The sequence below is a fragment of the Neofelis nebulosa genome, chromosome 15, assembly GCF_028018385.1.
Source record: "Neofelis nebulosa isolate mNeoNeb1 chromosome 15, mNeoNeb1.pri, whole genome shotgun sequence".
NCBI lineage: Eukaryota > Metazoa > Chordata > Mammalia > Carnivora > Felidae > Neofelis > Neofelis nebulosa.
This window is the reverse complement of record NC_080796.1, coordinates 72,584,759-72,597,906: the sequence shown is the minus strand read 5'-3', so window position 1 is coordinate 72,597,906 and position 13,148 is coordinate 72,584,759. Positions and strand designations below refer to the sequence as shown.

The window sequence follows — 13,148 nt, the reverse complement described above, 5'->3', positions numbered from 1 at the left end:
TTGGCCCGGTTGGGCGGGGCTCGGTGTAATGGCTCCACTCTCCACTAGATGGCGCTGCCAGTCTACTGGGCTGGATTGTTGTGGAGCTCGTAGGTGCGTATGCGCATGCCTGGGAGCGGTTAAAATGGCGGTACCCAGCTACCCGCTCTGTTCTCCCAGATCAACAATCGTGCACCTGTCCTGTCTTCAGCTCTCCTCCACTCCCCGCTTTTTCACTCTGCGTGACCAGGCCCCAGGCAGTACCTCTCTCCCGGGTTTTGTCTCAGATGCGGCTGTTTTCCCCGGACCCTTACTTCCAAAGGACCTCGGCTTTGACCCGTTCTGCCCCTCTGAGGGAGGGTCTCCCCGAGCAATAGTCAAATGAGCAATGGCCGAATGTCGGCTGCACCCAGGACTGCTTGCAGGACCCTGCTGCTGCTGGTGCCCCGAGACTGCGCCGAGGTGCCAGCCCGGCCCAGAAAAACTTCACGAGCTAGTGCAGCAGCAGCGTTTCAGGGATGATGGAAAATCACAACACACATCTGGCACCGGGCTTCACCCTCCACGACCTTGTTCCAGCACCAGTGACTGTGGCCGTTTTCTGGGGTCTGCCGGGACCAGGTGGCTTCAACAGTCTCCATCAAATGTCCTTCCAGCAGCGGAACCGCTTCTCCCCTTGTGGCCTGAGAACCTCCCGACCCTCACTCTGTTCCTGGGGATTCGCCCTTCTCACCAGAGCACCGCCAGGTAGGGAGCTGCGAGTTGCAGCCTTTGCGCTCCCCTTGCTTACAGTCTTAGTGGAATTGAAACCCTCTCCTTTCTCCTTTCTCCCTTTTCAGTTTAGTCCCTGCGGCCGTTTCCAATTTTCCACTTTCTCTCTAGCTGCTTTTGGGGAGGGGTGCTTTTCCCGTATTCTCCCCCCCTCCCCAGTCTCCGTCCTCTCTCTGCCTGCAAAAGCGGCTCCCTGCCCGTCGCCGGCCTCTCTCTCCCCAGCTTCACCTCTCCGCGCCACGTGCCTGCTGAATTCTGTGGTTCAGGTTGTGCGGATTGTTGTGTGAATCCTCCAATCAGTTTTCTAGGTGTGTAGGATGGTTGGGTGTTGGTCTGGCTGCATTTCGTGGACGCGAGACACACAAAAAAACTTCCATGCTGTTTCTGCATCTTGGCTCCTCCCCTCCCAGTTCTTTTTTTTTTTTTTTTTTTTTTTAATTTGTATTATTTAATCACCCGGGGCAAACTATAGAACTGTGAGTAAAAAAAAAAATTCAGCCGTGTATATTTGAGTATCTAATTGGCTTTATTAATTGATCCATGAATTGGGCATCACCCGATTTGGCACGCAGGTCGGCACTCAGAGGAGTTGTACAAATGACGGTTCTTAGAGGGAGGGTGGGGGCGGAGAATTAGTAGTAGCAAATGAGAAGCGTTGTTCCAGGAGTCAGGCATGCTTTCTTGGGGAAAGAGCAAGGGGTCTCATCATGCACATGACCTCATCTTTTTTAGTGGGTTTTAGTTGCATTAGTTGACAGATTCACTGGTGCTGATGGAAAGAAAAATATCCTGCCTGACTCCTTTAGGCTACATTTCTGGGGCCACTGAAATTAGTTAGATGGGGTATGAAGCCCCCGGGAGGGAACTCGGTTTATGACATCCTTTTGGGTCTGAGATTTTCTGTTTCAAACAGGATGTGGCTCAAGGGGTTGAATCTTCATCCTCTTGTCCCCCCACCAGCAGGAGCTGCCCTTGGTTCCCTGCTGGCTGGTCTGCTTGGGACAGAGAGGGGGACGCTACCTCTGCTCTGGTCCAGTCCCGTCCTCAGCCAGGTGCTTTGCGTTTCAGTTTGTGGACTAGGGGCCTTCTGAGTGTTCCCCCCTTTGGCTCAGCAGATGAAGACTCTTAGTCTGGGACAAAGTGTGTTCTTGTCTCTTCCCCCACTGGCACTCCCTCTTCCCCCAGTTGCACTCTGTGTCTCACTGTGCCCTGAGGCAGTGGGGCTCTCTGCCCTCTCCACACCCAGTTAAGGCTCCTTTCTGTGTGGGGAATGGTGGCCCTCTTCCTCTTCTCAGGAGGGAGCTGCTCTCAGGAGTCAGGCTTGTACCACCAGGAAGCAGTTCCCTGGTGTGTACCCTGAACTCCAGTCTGTCAGGACCCCCTGGCCAGGTCAGTGGGAGAAAACCTAGAGATACGGGAAATTTCCTAAGTCTGTGACTCTCAGGACCTCTCAGGATTCAAGTAGTCTTCAGTCATTAGTTAACAATTGTAGTTGAATTGTTCTTTCTGGCTTATAGAGCCTCTGGCATCTGTCCTAAGTAAGCAAGAATTTGCGAAACAGGGGGTGACCTGATCAGGAGGAGGCAGCATTGCCGGTGGTGAAAGAATTCACTCAAGGTAGAACAAAGGACATAGAAGTTTCTCAAATACACTGCAAGAGGGCAGGGAGCAGGACAGGAGAGATGGTCGGCAAGAAGGCGGTGGCATTGGGGGCTGTAGTTAAGGGGGAAGATGAGCAGGCATGGGAATGCAAGGAATTTTACGTTTTTGGTACCTGTGTTCAGGCATGAGTAACCCATTGGTCAGATGGGCTTATGGGTATTTTGAGGTGGGTCTCCTAGTGGGCCAGTTGGCATTCAGCCAGGGGGTCACTGTGGGCCTTTCTTACTCAGGTTTCCACACACCAGGTGCTGACCCAGAGTGGCCTCTACCTTCCCCCTGACACATCCACAACGACAGATCTTTGACATTTTGGGAGAGGTCTCATTTTTGTGTGTGTGTTTCTTCCTGTTGAACAAGGGGTTCTGTGCAATTATATACCAGAGTATGGTATTATACTAACATACTGATAGGTGATTTGAATATTCCCTGGTGGTCAGGTTCATGGTATTTGGGGGAGGGAGCTCTCTGATGGTAGGGGTATAATCCCTGTTGAACCATCATTCGAATGTGGAAATGTTGGATTCTAGAAGAGACAAGTTGAACAAAAAGGTTAAATAGTAGCAGACCAATAATTAGGAGTAAAAATATTGAGGCCAGGGATTCTAAAAAGGAAATAATCCAGGAAAGCCATGAACAGATTTCTTTCCAGGAAAACCATCCTTATGTTGCATGGTCCCAGAGGGAGGAAACCAAAAGAAGGTTATGATGAGAAAGACACAGATTAGCCTAAAAAGGGATGTGACTATATTGTGAGAGCAGGACATTAAGGGGGCAACAGAAATTGGTGGCATTTTTATACACCAATAATGAAGCAACAGAAAGAGAAATAAAGAAACTGATCCCATTCATAATTGCACCAAAAACCATAAAATACCTAGGAATAAACCTAACCAAAAATGTAAAAGATATATATGCTGAAAACTATAGAAAACTTATGAAGAAAATTGAATAAGACACAAAGAAATAGAAAAACATTCCATGCTCATGGATTGGAAGAATAAATATTGTTAAAATGTCAATACTACCCAGAGCAATCTACACATTCAATGCAATACCAATCAAAATTGCACTGGCATCCTTCTCAAAGCTAGAACAAAGAATCCTAAAATTTGCATGGAACCACAAAAAGACCCTGAATAGCCCAAGTAATATTGAAAAAGAAAACCAAAGCGGGAGGCATCACAGTCCCAGACTTCAGCCTCTACTACAAAGCTGTAAGCATCAAGACAGTATGGTATTGACACAAAAACAGACACATAGACCAATGGAATAGAATAGAGAACCAAGAATTGGACACACACATGTATGGCCAACTAGTCTTTGACAAAGCAGGAAGAGTATCCAATGGAAAAAAAGACAGTCTCTTTATCAAATGGTGCTGGGAGAACTGGACAGCAACATGCATAAGAATGAAACTGGACACCTTTCTTACAGCATACACAAAACCAAACTCAAAATGGATGAAAGACCTAAATGTGAGACAGGAAAGAATCAGAACCCTAGAGGAGAAAGCTGGCAACAACCTCTTTGACCTCAGCTGCAGCAATCTCTTGCTCGACACATCTCCAAAGGCAAGGGAATTAAAAGCAAAAGTGAACTATTGGGACCTCATCAAGATAAAAAGTTTCTGCACTGCAAAGAAAACAATCAACAAAACCAATAGGCAACTAACAGGATGGGAAAAGATATTTGCAAATGACATGTCTGATAAAGGGTTAGTATCCAAAATCTATAAAGAACTTACTAAACTCAACACCCATAAAACAAATAATCCAGTGAAAAAATAGGCAGAAGGCATGAATAGACACTTTTCCAAAGAATACATCCACATGGCCAACAAACACGTGAAAAAATGCTCAACATCACTTATCATCAGGGAAATACAAATCAAAACCACATTGAGATACCACCTCACACAGAGTGGCTAAAATGAACAACTTGGGAAACTACAGATGCTGGCCAGGATGTGGAGAAATGGGAACCCTCTTGCAATGTTGGTGGGAATGCAAACTGGTGCAGCTGCTCTGGAAAACAGTGTGGAGGTTACTAAAAAAATTAAAACCTAGGATTACCCTGTGACCCAGCAATAGCACTACTAGGAATTTATCCAAGGGACAGAGAAGTGCTGATGCATAGGGGCACATGTACTTCCATGTTTATAGCAGTGCTTTCAACAATAACCAAATTATGGAAAGAGCCTAAATGCTCATCAACTGATGAATGGATAAAGAAGATGTGGTTTATATATACAATGGGGTAATACTTGGCAATGAGAAAGAATGAACTCTGGCCATTTGCAGCAACATGGATGGAAGTGGAGGGTATTATGGTAAGTGAAATAAGCCAGGCAGAGAAACACAGCAATATTTTTCTAGATATGTCTCCTGAGGAAACAAAAGCAAAAACAAACTATTGGGGTTACATCAATATAAAAAAAAACCTGCACAGGTAAAAAAATCTATTCACAAAACTAACAGAAAATCCATTGAATGTGAGTAAGATATTTGCTAGTGATATGTGTGATCTAGGGTTAGTATCCAAAATACATAAAGAACTTGTACAACTCAACAGCCCAAAAAGCAAATAATCCAATTAAAAAATGGGCAGAAGAGGGGCGCCTGGGTGGCTCAGTTGGTTAAGCGTCCGACTTCAGCTCAGGTCATGATCTCACGGTCCGTGAGTTTGAGCCCCACGTCAGGCTCTGGGCTGATGGCTCAGAGCCTGGAGCCTGCTTCCGATTCTGTGTCTCCCTCTCTCTCTGCCCTTCCCCTGTTCATGCTCTGTCTCTCTCTGTCTCAAAAATAAATAAACGTTAAAAAAAATTTTTAAAAATGGGCAGAAGATATGAACAGATATTTCTCCAAAGAAGACATCCAGATAGTCAACAGACACATGAAGAGTTGGTCACTATCACTCATCATCAGGGAAATACAAATCAAAACCGTAAGGAGATATCACCTCACATCTGTTGGAATGGCTAAAATTAAAAAAAAAACATAAGAAATAACAAGTGTTGGCGAGATTGTGGAGAAAAAGGAACCCTGGTACACTCTTGGTGGGAGTGCAAATTGATGGGACCACTATGGAAACAGTATAGAGGTTCTTCCAAAGCTAAAAACAGAATTAGCATATGATCCAGCAATTCTACTACTGAAAATTTACTCAAAAATGTGAAACACTATAATGAACAGATGCATCCAGCCTGAAGTTTACTGCAGCATTATTTATACTAGCCAAGATATGGAAGCAGCACAAGGGGCCATGGATAGATGAATAAAAGAAGATGTGGTGTATATATATATGTACAAGGAAATATATATATACACAAGGAAGTATTACTAAGCCACAAAAAGGACAGAAATCTCACCATTTGCCACAACATGGATGGAGCTAGAGAATATGATGGTAAGTGAAATAAGGCAGAGAAAGACAAATATCCTATGATTTCACACATTGGTGGAATTTAAGAAACAAAACAAATGAAACAAGAAAGGGAATAATGAAAAGACAGACTTTTTTAATGTTTATTTTATTTTTGAGAGAGACAAAGTGCAAGCAGGGGAGGGGCAGAGAGAGAGGAAGACACAGAATCTGAAGCAGGCTCTAAGCTCTGAGCTGTCAGCACAGAGCCTGACACAGGGCTCGAACTCATGAACTTCCGAGATCATGACCTGAGCCCAAGTCGAAGACTTTTAACCAACTGAGCCACCCAGGTGCCCCTCAGACTTTTAATAATAGAGAACACACTGCTGGTTACCAGAAGGGAGGTGGGTGGGGGACAGGGGAAATGGGTGAAGAGGAGTAGGATTATCCTTATATTGATGAGCACTATGTAATGCATAGAATTTTTCAATCGCTATATTGTACACCTGGAACTAATATAACACTGTACGTTCAATGGAATTTTGAAAAACCAACCAAAGGGAAAGAAAACACCAACTCAGCGCACCAAAATGTATAGTTCTCGGTTTATGTGTTTTTTCCTCCAGCGTAGACTAAAAGCTCCAGGAATAAAATGATTGCATTGTGAACACTGTATTTTCATGAGTGCAGCAAGGTTCTTGGATCCAGGCTGGTGCTAAGTGGCAGGTGAGTGAATACATTTTTTAATTTTGTTATTTAAAATTAAAAAAAATATTATTTTGAGAGAGAGAGAGAGAGAGAGAGAGAGAGCGAGCAGGGGAGGGGCAGAGAGAGAGGGAGACACAGAATCTGAAGCAGGTGCCAGGCTCCGAGCTGTCAGCACAGACCTGGACACAGGGCTCGAACTCACAGACCTTGAGATCATGACCTGAGCCAAAGTCAGACGCTTAACTGACTGAGTCCCCCAGGCGCCCCTGGCGCGTGAGTATATTAATGCAAATCACACAGACAGGGAATTCTTTAGATGTTTCAATGTCCTACAGTCTCTGTGGTGGCGACTGGTTCCTCCCTCAGAATAATGGCGTATTGATGGGTGCTGACACTGTTCCACAGGCAATGGTGGGGGAATCTGGAAACGCAAATAGAGCAAGAGTTAAAAAGGAAACCATGGGCACAAAATGGCGGCTTGGGCCAGGCCAACTCCCCAAACCTTGTTGAACAGCTAACCTAAGTGCAGTTCCAAACTTGCCCAGAAATGTAAGTCTTCCCCTATCAGTGAGGAATCCTCTGGTTAGTGCCAATAAGGTCCTCTGTCACATGGACCCTCTCCCTCTCCATCCCACAAGGAGGGGAGGTCATCTGCATGATTAGACCCCTATCTTCCCAATTAAGGGAAGGTGACCTTCAAATCAATCTGCTTGATTTTGTATTTGAACACAGGCAGTGAGAAGTCAGAGATGTGAATGGGCTGGGGTGGGGGTGACACAGGGAAGGAAGTCCATGGGGAGTGACCCAAGGGCACGAGGGACAGGGTGACTGCAGGCTCCAGGGCTGGGTGCTGGGGAGCCATGTGTCTTCATGGGTTACTGTCTGGATGAGGAGAAAAGGCACGAGAGGTAGGGTCCCTTTTCCATGCCATGCAAGACTTGCTCCCCAGCACTTGAATTAGGGCCTCAGGGAGCAGGATGGAGGCTGGTGACAGGGAGAAGCTGGAAGCCAAGAGGAGGGTCAGACCCGGAGGGGAAGTGAGAGTCTGAGTAGGTGTCCAGGGTTGAGGGCGGAGTCCATCTGCATTGTCGCGGAGACACAGGGCAGGCGTGTGTGTTGAGAAGGAAGTCAGAAGAGAGGGGCTGCGTGTGGGGAGGTTTGTGAGAACAGACGCCAAAGACCCACTTTCAGAGAGAAAGAAAGCACATCTGCACATAAGATGCTGTTGTTGCAACTGGTCTTGCTCGCGGTTCTTGTCCCAGGTGGTGACACTGACGACGGTGAGGACTCCCGGTGGGAGTGTGTGTCTGTGTGTGTGTGTGTGTGTGCGCGTGCGCATGTGTGTCATACGTGCACACGTGTGCAAGTCTGTGCGTCCTGTGCAAGTGTGTACACATGTGTGCATGTGTGTGCTTGTGTGTCTGCATGTGTGTGTAAGTGTGTGCGTATAGGTCCCTGTGTGTGAGTCTCTGTGTCCGCATGTATGTATGTCTGTTTGCATATTTATCTATGTGTGTGCATACATGTATAAATCTGAGTGTGTGAGTGTGTCAGTGCGTTTGTGCACATACCTGTGTGTGCACTTGTGGTGTAGGTTCCCCGCCACACACCTGGGGAGTGAGGGATGTCAGCCTGGTTCCTTCCTGAGCGTCTCTGACCCCAGGTCCCTCTGCCCTTCTAAATGAAGGGTATGAAGCTCAGGACTCCTGGGCAGCACATGTCTCCAGAGAGAACTATGGCTCCCTGTCCTCCAGATTTTGGTGGCCTCCCTGGCACCTCAATTCTGCATTCTCTGTCCTTCCCAATGCCATTCTCTTCCTCAGTCTATCTGTTCCTGTGGCACAGATTTCCAGGAGCCAGTCTCCTTTCGAACCATCTTGACAACATCCTTTTACAACCATTCCTGGACACAAAATCTGGGCTCAGTTTGGCTGGATGAACTGCAGACTCATGGCTGGGACAGCAAGACGGGCGCTTTCAGTTTTCTGCGGCCCTGGTCCAGGAGCAACTTCAGCAATGAGGAGCTAATTGAACAAGAAAAGTCATTTTATACATTCTCCATCAGATTTCCTCTGATCTTTCAGGACCATGTCAGTGAATGGCAGCTTGAATGTGAGTTCAGTTCCCTCAGGGCAGGTGGGATAGAGGTGGCCGGTGTATGTGTCTTGAGTTTCTTTTTCCTCCAGGAAAGAGCCTCCACTGGCTTCTGAACCTCATATTCCCATCATAAAATGGAATCAAACCGTGTGTTCAGGGGGCAGAAACTAGGACTGATCTTGAAGAGCTGCATGTTCTCTGCTACTTCCCCTCGTCTCATTGACCTCAGGCTGTGCTCGAGTTTCTCCACTAGCTTCTCCTGTGATTACCCCATTCCCTGGCCTCTAGCCAGGCACATCCCTCTCCTTCACTGTGTGACAGATCCTTGAAATGTGCTTTTCTCCCCATTCAATCCCGTCAGCAAACTTTGTCTACGTGCTCCCTATACCCAGTGCTCTCCCTTCACCCTAGATGATTTTATCCCAGCTCTCCCACGGAGCTCTCCCCTGTTCTCTGCCCACATCCTTCCTGTTTCCCCTAAAACATTTGTTCTATCTCCAGTAATTTACCTCTACCTCTGTCTCCGGTGACCACCACTTCCCATCTGTCTGAACTTCCACTCAAACCAAACTTTGTTCCATTCCCTCCAATACGCTCAACTTCTCCCTCTGATTCACCCATCGTTGGCTTCTACTCACTTCATTTCATCTCTTTCCCTCCCCCTTCTTGTAACCCAGAGCCTCCCTTTTCAGATCCCTTTCAGGTACAGGTGGCAAAAGGCTGTGGGCTACATGCTGGGGAGCCATCAGTAGGGTTCATGCAGATTGCATATGAAGGATCAGATCTCGTGAGCTTCCAGAACACGTCGTGGTGGCCATCTCCAAAGGGAGGAAGGAGGGCTCAGCAGGTCTCCAAACTATTCAATCAGTACCATGTGGTCAACTTACGAATACAAGCAAGTATTAATGACGCCTGCCCCCGTTACCTCTTGGGTCTTCTTGATGCAGGAAAGGAAGAAATTCAGCGACAAGGTCAGTCCTGCCTCCTCTTTCCAAGAATTCTCACTCTGCACTCATAAATTTGCACCATTTCCTCAAATTCAGGGGAGAAGGGGGCAAGGGAGAGAGGTGATGATGGTGATAGGTTTCTAGAGGTGGAAAGATGTGTGTATCTAAAGTGATGTGAAAATCTACCTTCTCAGTCTGAGAATTCCTGTCCTGTCTCTGCAGTGAGGCCAGAAGCCTGGCTGTCCACTGGCCCCAGTCCCAGTCCTGGTCGTCTGCTCCTTGTGTGCCACGTCTCTGGTTTCTACCCAAAGCCAGTATGGGTGACGTGGATGCGGGGTGAGGAGGAGCACCAGGGAACCCGGCGAGGTGACATCTTGCCCCATGCTGATGGGACATGGTATCTTCAGACGTCCTTGGATGTGGAAGCCAGAGAGGCAGCTGGCCTGTCTTGCCGAGTGAGACACAGCAGTCTAGGAGGCCAGGACATGGTCCTCTACTGGGGTGAGAAAGGGTAGGGGTCCAGCTGGGAAAAGGGGTGGGTGGTCCTGAAGCAGAGCAGGAGAGTGAGATGAAACATTTAGGATTCTAGGGACTCCAGACCATAAAGGACAGAAATGTAAGAACCCAAGAAATGGAGAGCTGAGGGTGAGGGTCCTATGGATGTGGGAGGAAGTAAAGGGTTGGGTGAAGTCCATCACTGAACAGGGATGTGAAAAGAGAAAGAGGAAGGGTGGTTGGTGAGACAGAGGGTGATGGGAGCAAAAGGGACCAGGAAGGTGCAGGTCAACCCGGGGTGGATGGGAAATGACACCCTCTGTGCACCAAACCCACAGAGCAGCACCGCCCCGTGGGCTTGGTCTTCCTGGCGGGGGTCGTGCCCCTGGTGCTTCTGGCAGGCCTTGCGTTCTGGCTCTGGAAGCGCTGGTAAGTCTGGAACCACCTTCCTGCTCTTTCCCAACTATGTCCCCACCTTTCTGTCTGTCCTCAGCCCTCCTCCTCACCACACCGTTTCCCCTGGAGTCCTCACCTCCACCTGCTGCAGAGCATTTCCAATCTGTTCCTCCCAGGAAATCACACTGGAGACCTCAGTGCACTGGCCTCCCAGCCAGCCCAGGACCAGGACGTCCCTGAACCCAGCTCAGATGATGGACTTGCAAGTCTCTGTGTGCAGCTTTTGTCTTTTCTTTCTGCTCAGTGATCAGTTGTCAAGACAAGGAAAGTGTAATTTAGCAGAATTTGTTGTTCTGACCTGATTCTGGGGCTTAAATATCAAAAGTATCTTAGAGTAAAATGAAGTCCCAGAAACCTCCATGAGCCACTTCCTGCAGTGAGCCGTCCCTCCTTCACAAGTCAAGAAATTTTTGCTTGGCGGGAATTAGCCCCACGTTTTCCTGCACTTGCAAATCTATTCCTGACTCCCAGCCCTTGTTACCAACAGTTAGGGTCCTTTCCTTTCTTATTCTTAGGACTTTAGAGATGAGGTCCATGTCTTTTTAATATTTGTATCCTTGGCAAGGAATCTCCCCTGCATGGAATATGCCCTCAATAAAATCTGTGTTGAAGTTTTGTCAATATCATAGGTTTTTCTTTTTCTTTTGCCTCGTGACATGTTTGTAGTAGTTGAGACATTTGCACATGTGGACATTCACGGAAAATAACGTAGAGGATGGGAGAGGTGGCAAAGGTGAAAATTATTGGGAAAGGGAGAGCAAATTATGGGACTTCCCCAAACTTCTCTCCTAAATTAGACTTGTTGACTGGTTCTCTAGGGTCCAGTCCACCTTGTCACCCTCGCATGGCCACCATGCGGTGTTTGGTTGGTTGACTCCATCCTCAGGTGTAGCCCTGGGCTCCGATCACCTTGAGTCTGTCAGGAGAAAGTATCCTTGACAATGTGACAGGATGACGGATGGGCAGGTTACATCAAGTTCAGGCCAAGACAGAAGCTACTTGCCCTTGGTCAGAGTGATGGTTCAGGGCTAGATGCCTGCTCCAGGTGGCTCAGGTCACAGGCATTATGACTCTTGTGGTCAACGGCAGGGAAAGAGATGGTGTCTCTTGTCCTGGATAGTAGGTGGGGATATGAAGCCTGAAACAACTACGACCCAATTTTCACCATCAGGGAAGCAAGGCTGAGTATGACACCTTCATGCAAGAAGGGTGAGAAGTTGCGCACGTGAACTTTTCCAAGAGAGTGGATCCGAAGCGTTCTCATGGCAAGAATGAGAAGAAAAGAAAAGAAAGAGAAAGGAGAGCATCCAGATGGGAGCTGGTGGCTGTGTTGCCTGCTGTGCTTGTGGGCCTCGTGTCACCATGGACACACACACCACACATCAAGTGTGTACTTCATTTTATGCTCTTTAGAGAGAACAGAGTTTATTGCTCAACAATGAAAAGTATTCAAATGTGGGAGGAATGCTACATAAAATATCGATTTTCATGGTTTGCTTGAATGCAAGCTTTCTTGACCAATTCTTCATTTTCTTAAAAAATGCTGCATGGCACACTGGAGGCTCTGCAGCTAAGCACGGAGGCATTCGTATCCAGCTCCCGACACGCCCCGTGTGCACTGGGCTCCCAAAGTTCTTCAGGCCGTCGTCTCTGAGAAGTTGTTGGAAGACATTCATCAGGAGGACCTTTGTTCATGTTACGTCGTAGTCTCTGCTGCTCCTGTTAGTGCCGGCGGGGGTCCACGTGGCCCATCGTGCCTCCCAGCTTTCCTCCCTGGCTGGTCAGGAAGCCGCATGCTGTACAAAGGTACAATTTTCATTTAAAACGTTTTTAAATATTTTTTATTTATTTTTGAGAGACAGAGAGAGACAGAGAGAGAGAGACAAAGTTTGAGTGGGGAGGACCAGAGAGAGAGGGAGATAGAATCCGAGATAGACTCCAGGCTCTGAGCTGTCAGTACAGAGTCGGACACAAGGCTCAAACTCATGGACGGTGAGGTCATGACCCGAGCTGAGATCAGGCACGTAACAAACTGAGCCTCCCAGGCGCCCCACCCCCCCTCCCCAATTTTTATTTGTGATCATACTTCATTGAAGCCAGAAAGAGCAGCCACAATGAAACCAAAACATCAGGAAACTGAAGGCAGACACACAGACCCACAGAAGGGACTGGAGCCCCAACTACCCTGGGCTCCGCAGTTCCATCAGTTGATATATTCCCAGTATGTCTTCAGCTCCACAGGGTGGATTTCTGTCTTTTGTGACTGGACACTCCTCTCTGATGGATGTGGATGTGGTCCATGGGGAGGTTGGGCTAATGTCTCTTTTTCTTGCAATGTTTTTCCTCACTTCTCTCTTCTTCTCCCTGAGTTCTTGAAAATATTCCTTTTCTTGCCTGCTTGCCTTTTTCTTCATGTGTCCTCATCTGTCACACTCTTACCCTGTTTTGCTTGGTAATCCTGACATCTGGGTGAGGCCCCATCCTGGGTGTTCTCATGGGTTTCTAACAAACCACTGGTCAGGAATCCATTGCTGGTTCTGCTGCTGAGTAAGTGACTGGTAAAAATTCACTCCATGGTTTTCCTACAGATGACAGACAAGCTGCACCAGCCTCCATGAAGCAGGAAATGTTGTGACAATGGCAGTTAAATCCTCAAAGGGCAGAAAATTT

General features: G+C 47.5%; 3 protein-coding genes and 1 long non-coding RNA gene across 4 annotated transcripts in view; 3 read left to right on the top strand and 1 right to left on the bottom strand.

Moving 5' to 3' along the window:
• Window positions 1-11,099, top strand: part of LOC131496392 (T-cell surface glycoprotein CD1a-like) — a 131,586-nt gene extending 120,487 nt beyond the window's left edge. Inside the window, exon 7 of the mRNA XM_058701918.1 lies at window positions 11,009-11,099. The gene's annotated coding sequence lies outside the window, so the exon portion shown is untranslated. The remainder of the gene's footprint in view (window positions 1-11,008) is intronic.
• Window positions 1-13,148, top strand: part of LOC131496388 (T-cell surface glycoprotein CD1a-like) — a 115,186-nt gene that overhangs the window by 46,163 nt on the left and 55,875 nt on the right. The gene's annotated exons all lie outside the window — the stretch shown is intronic.
• On the top strand, window positions 7,337-11,099 carry LOC131496393 (T-cell surface glycoprotein CD1a-like). Its single transcript, XM_058701919.1, has 6 exons — window positions 7,337-7,763; window positions 8,329-8,595; window positions 9,273-9,551; window positions 9,750-10,028; window positions 10,361-10,451; window positions 10,595-11,099. Exons 1-6 carry the CDS (start codon window positions 7,703-7,705, stop codon window positions 10,656-10,658), a joined length of 1,041 nt encoding a protein of 346 aa, XP_058557902.1. The 5' UTR covers window positions 7,337-7,702; the 3' UTR covers window positions 10,659-11,099.
• Window positions 11,873-13,078, bottom strand: LOC131496397 (uncharacterized). Its single transcript, XR_009254473.1, has 2 exons — window positions 12,918-13,078; window positions 11,873-12,274 (listed from the first exon to the last, which is right to left on the bottom strand). It is a non-coding gene; the product is annotated as an uncharacterized LOC131496397 (long non-coding RNA).

What these genes read in the sequence shown, in the direction of transcription:
- LOC131496393 (XM_058701919.1), top strand. Translation starts at nt 7,703, where the DNA reads ATGCTGTTGTTGCAACTGGTCTTGCTCGCGGTTCTTGTCCCAGGTGGT. An exon ending in CAGTGAATGGCAGCTTGAAT is followed by an intron (nt 8,596 to 9,272) that starts GTGAGTTCAGTT and finishes CTCCCTTTTCAG; the next exon opens with ATCCCTTTCAGGTACAGGTG. An exon ending in TTCTGGCTCTGGAAGCGCTG is followed by an intron (nt 10,452 to 10,594) that starts GTAAGTCTGGAA and finishes TGTTCCTCCCAG; the next exon opens with GAAATCACACTGGAGACCTC.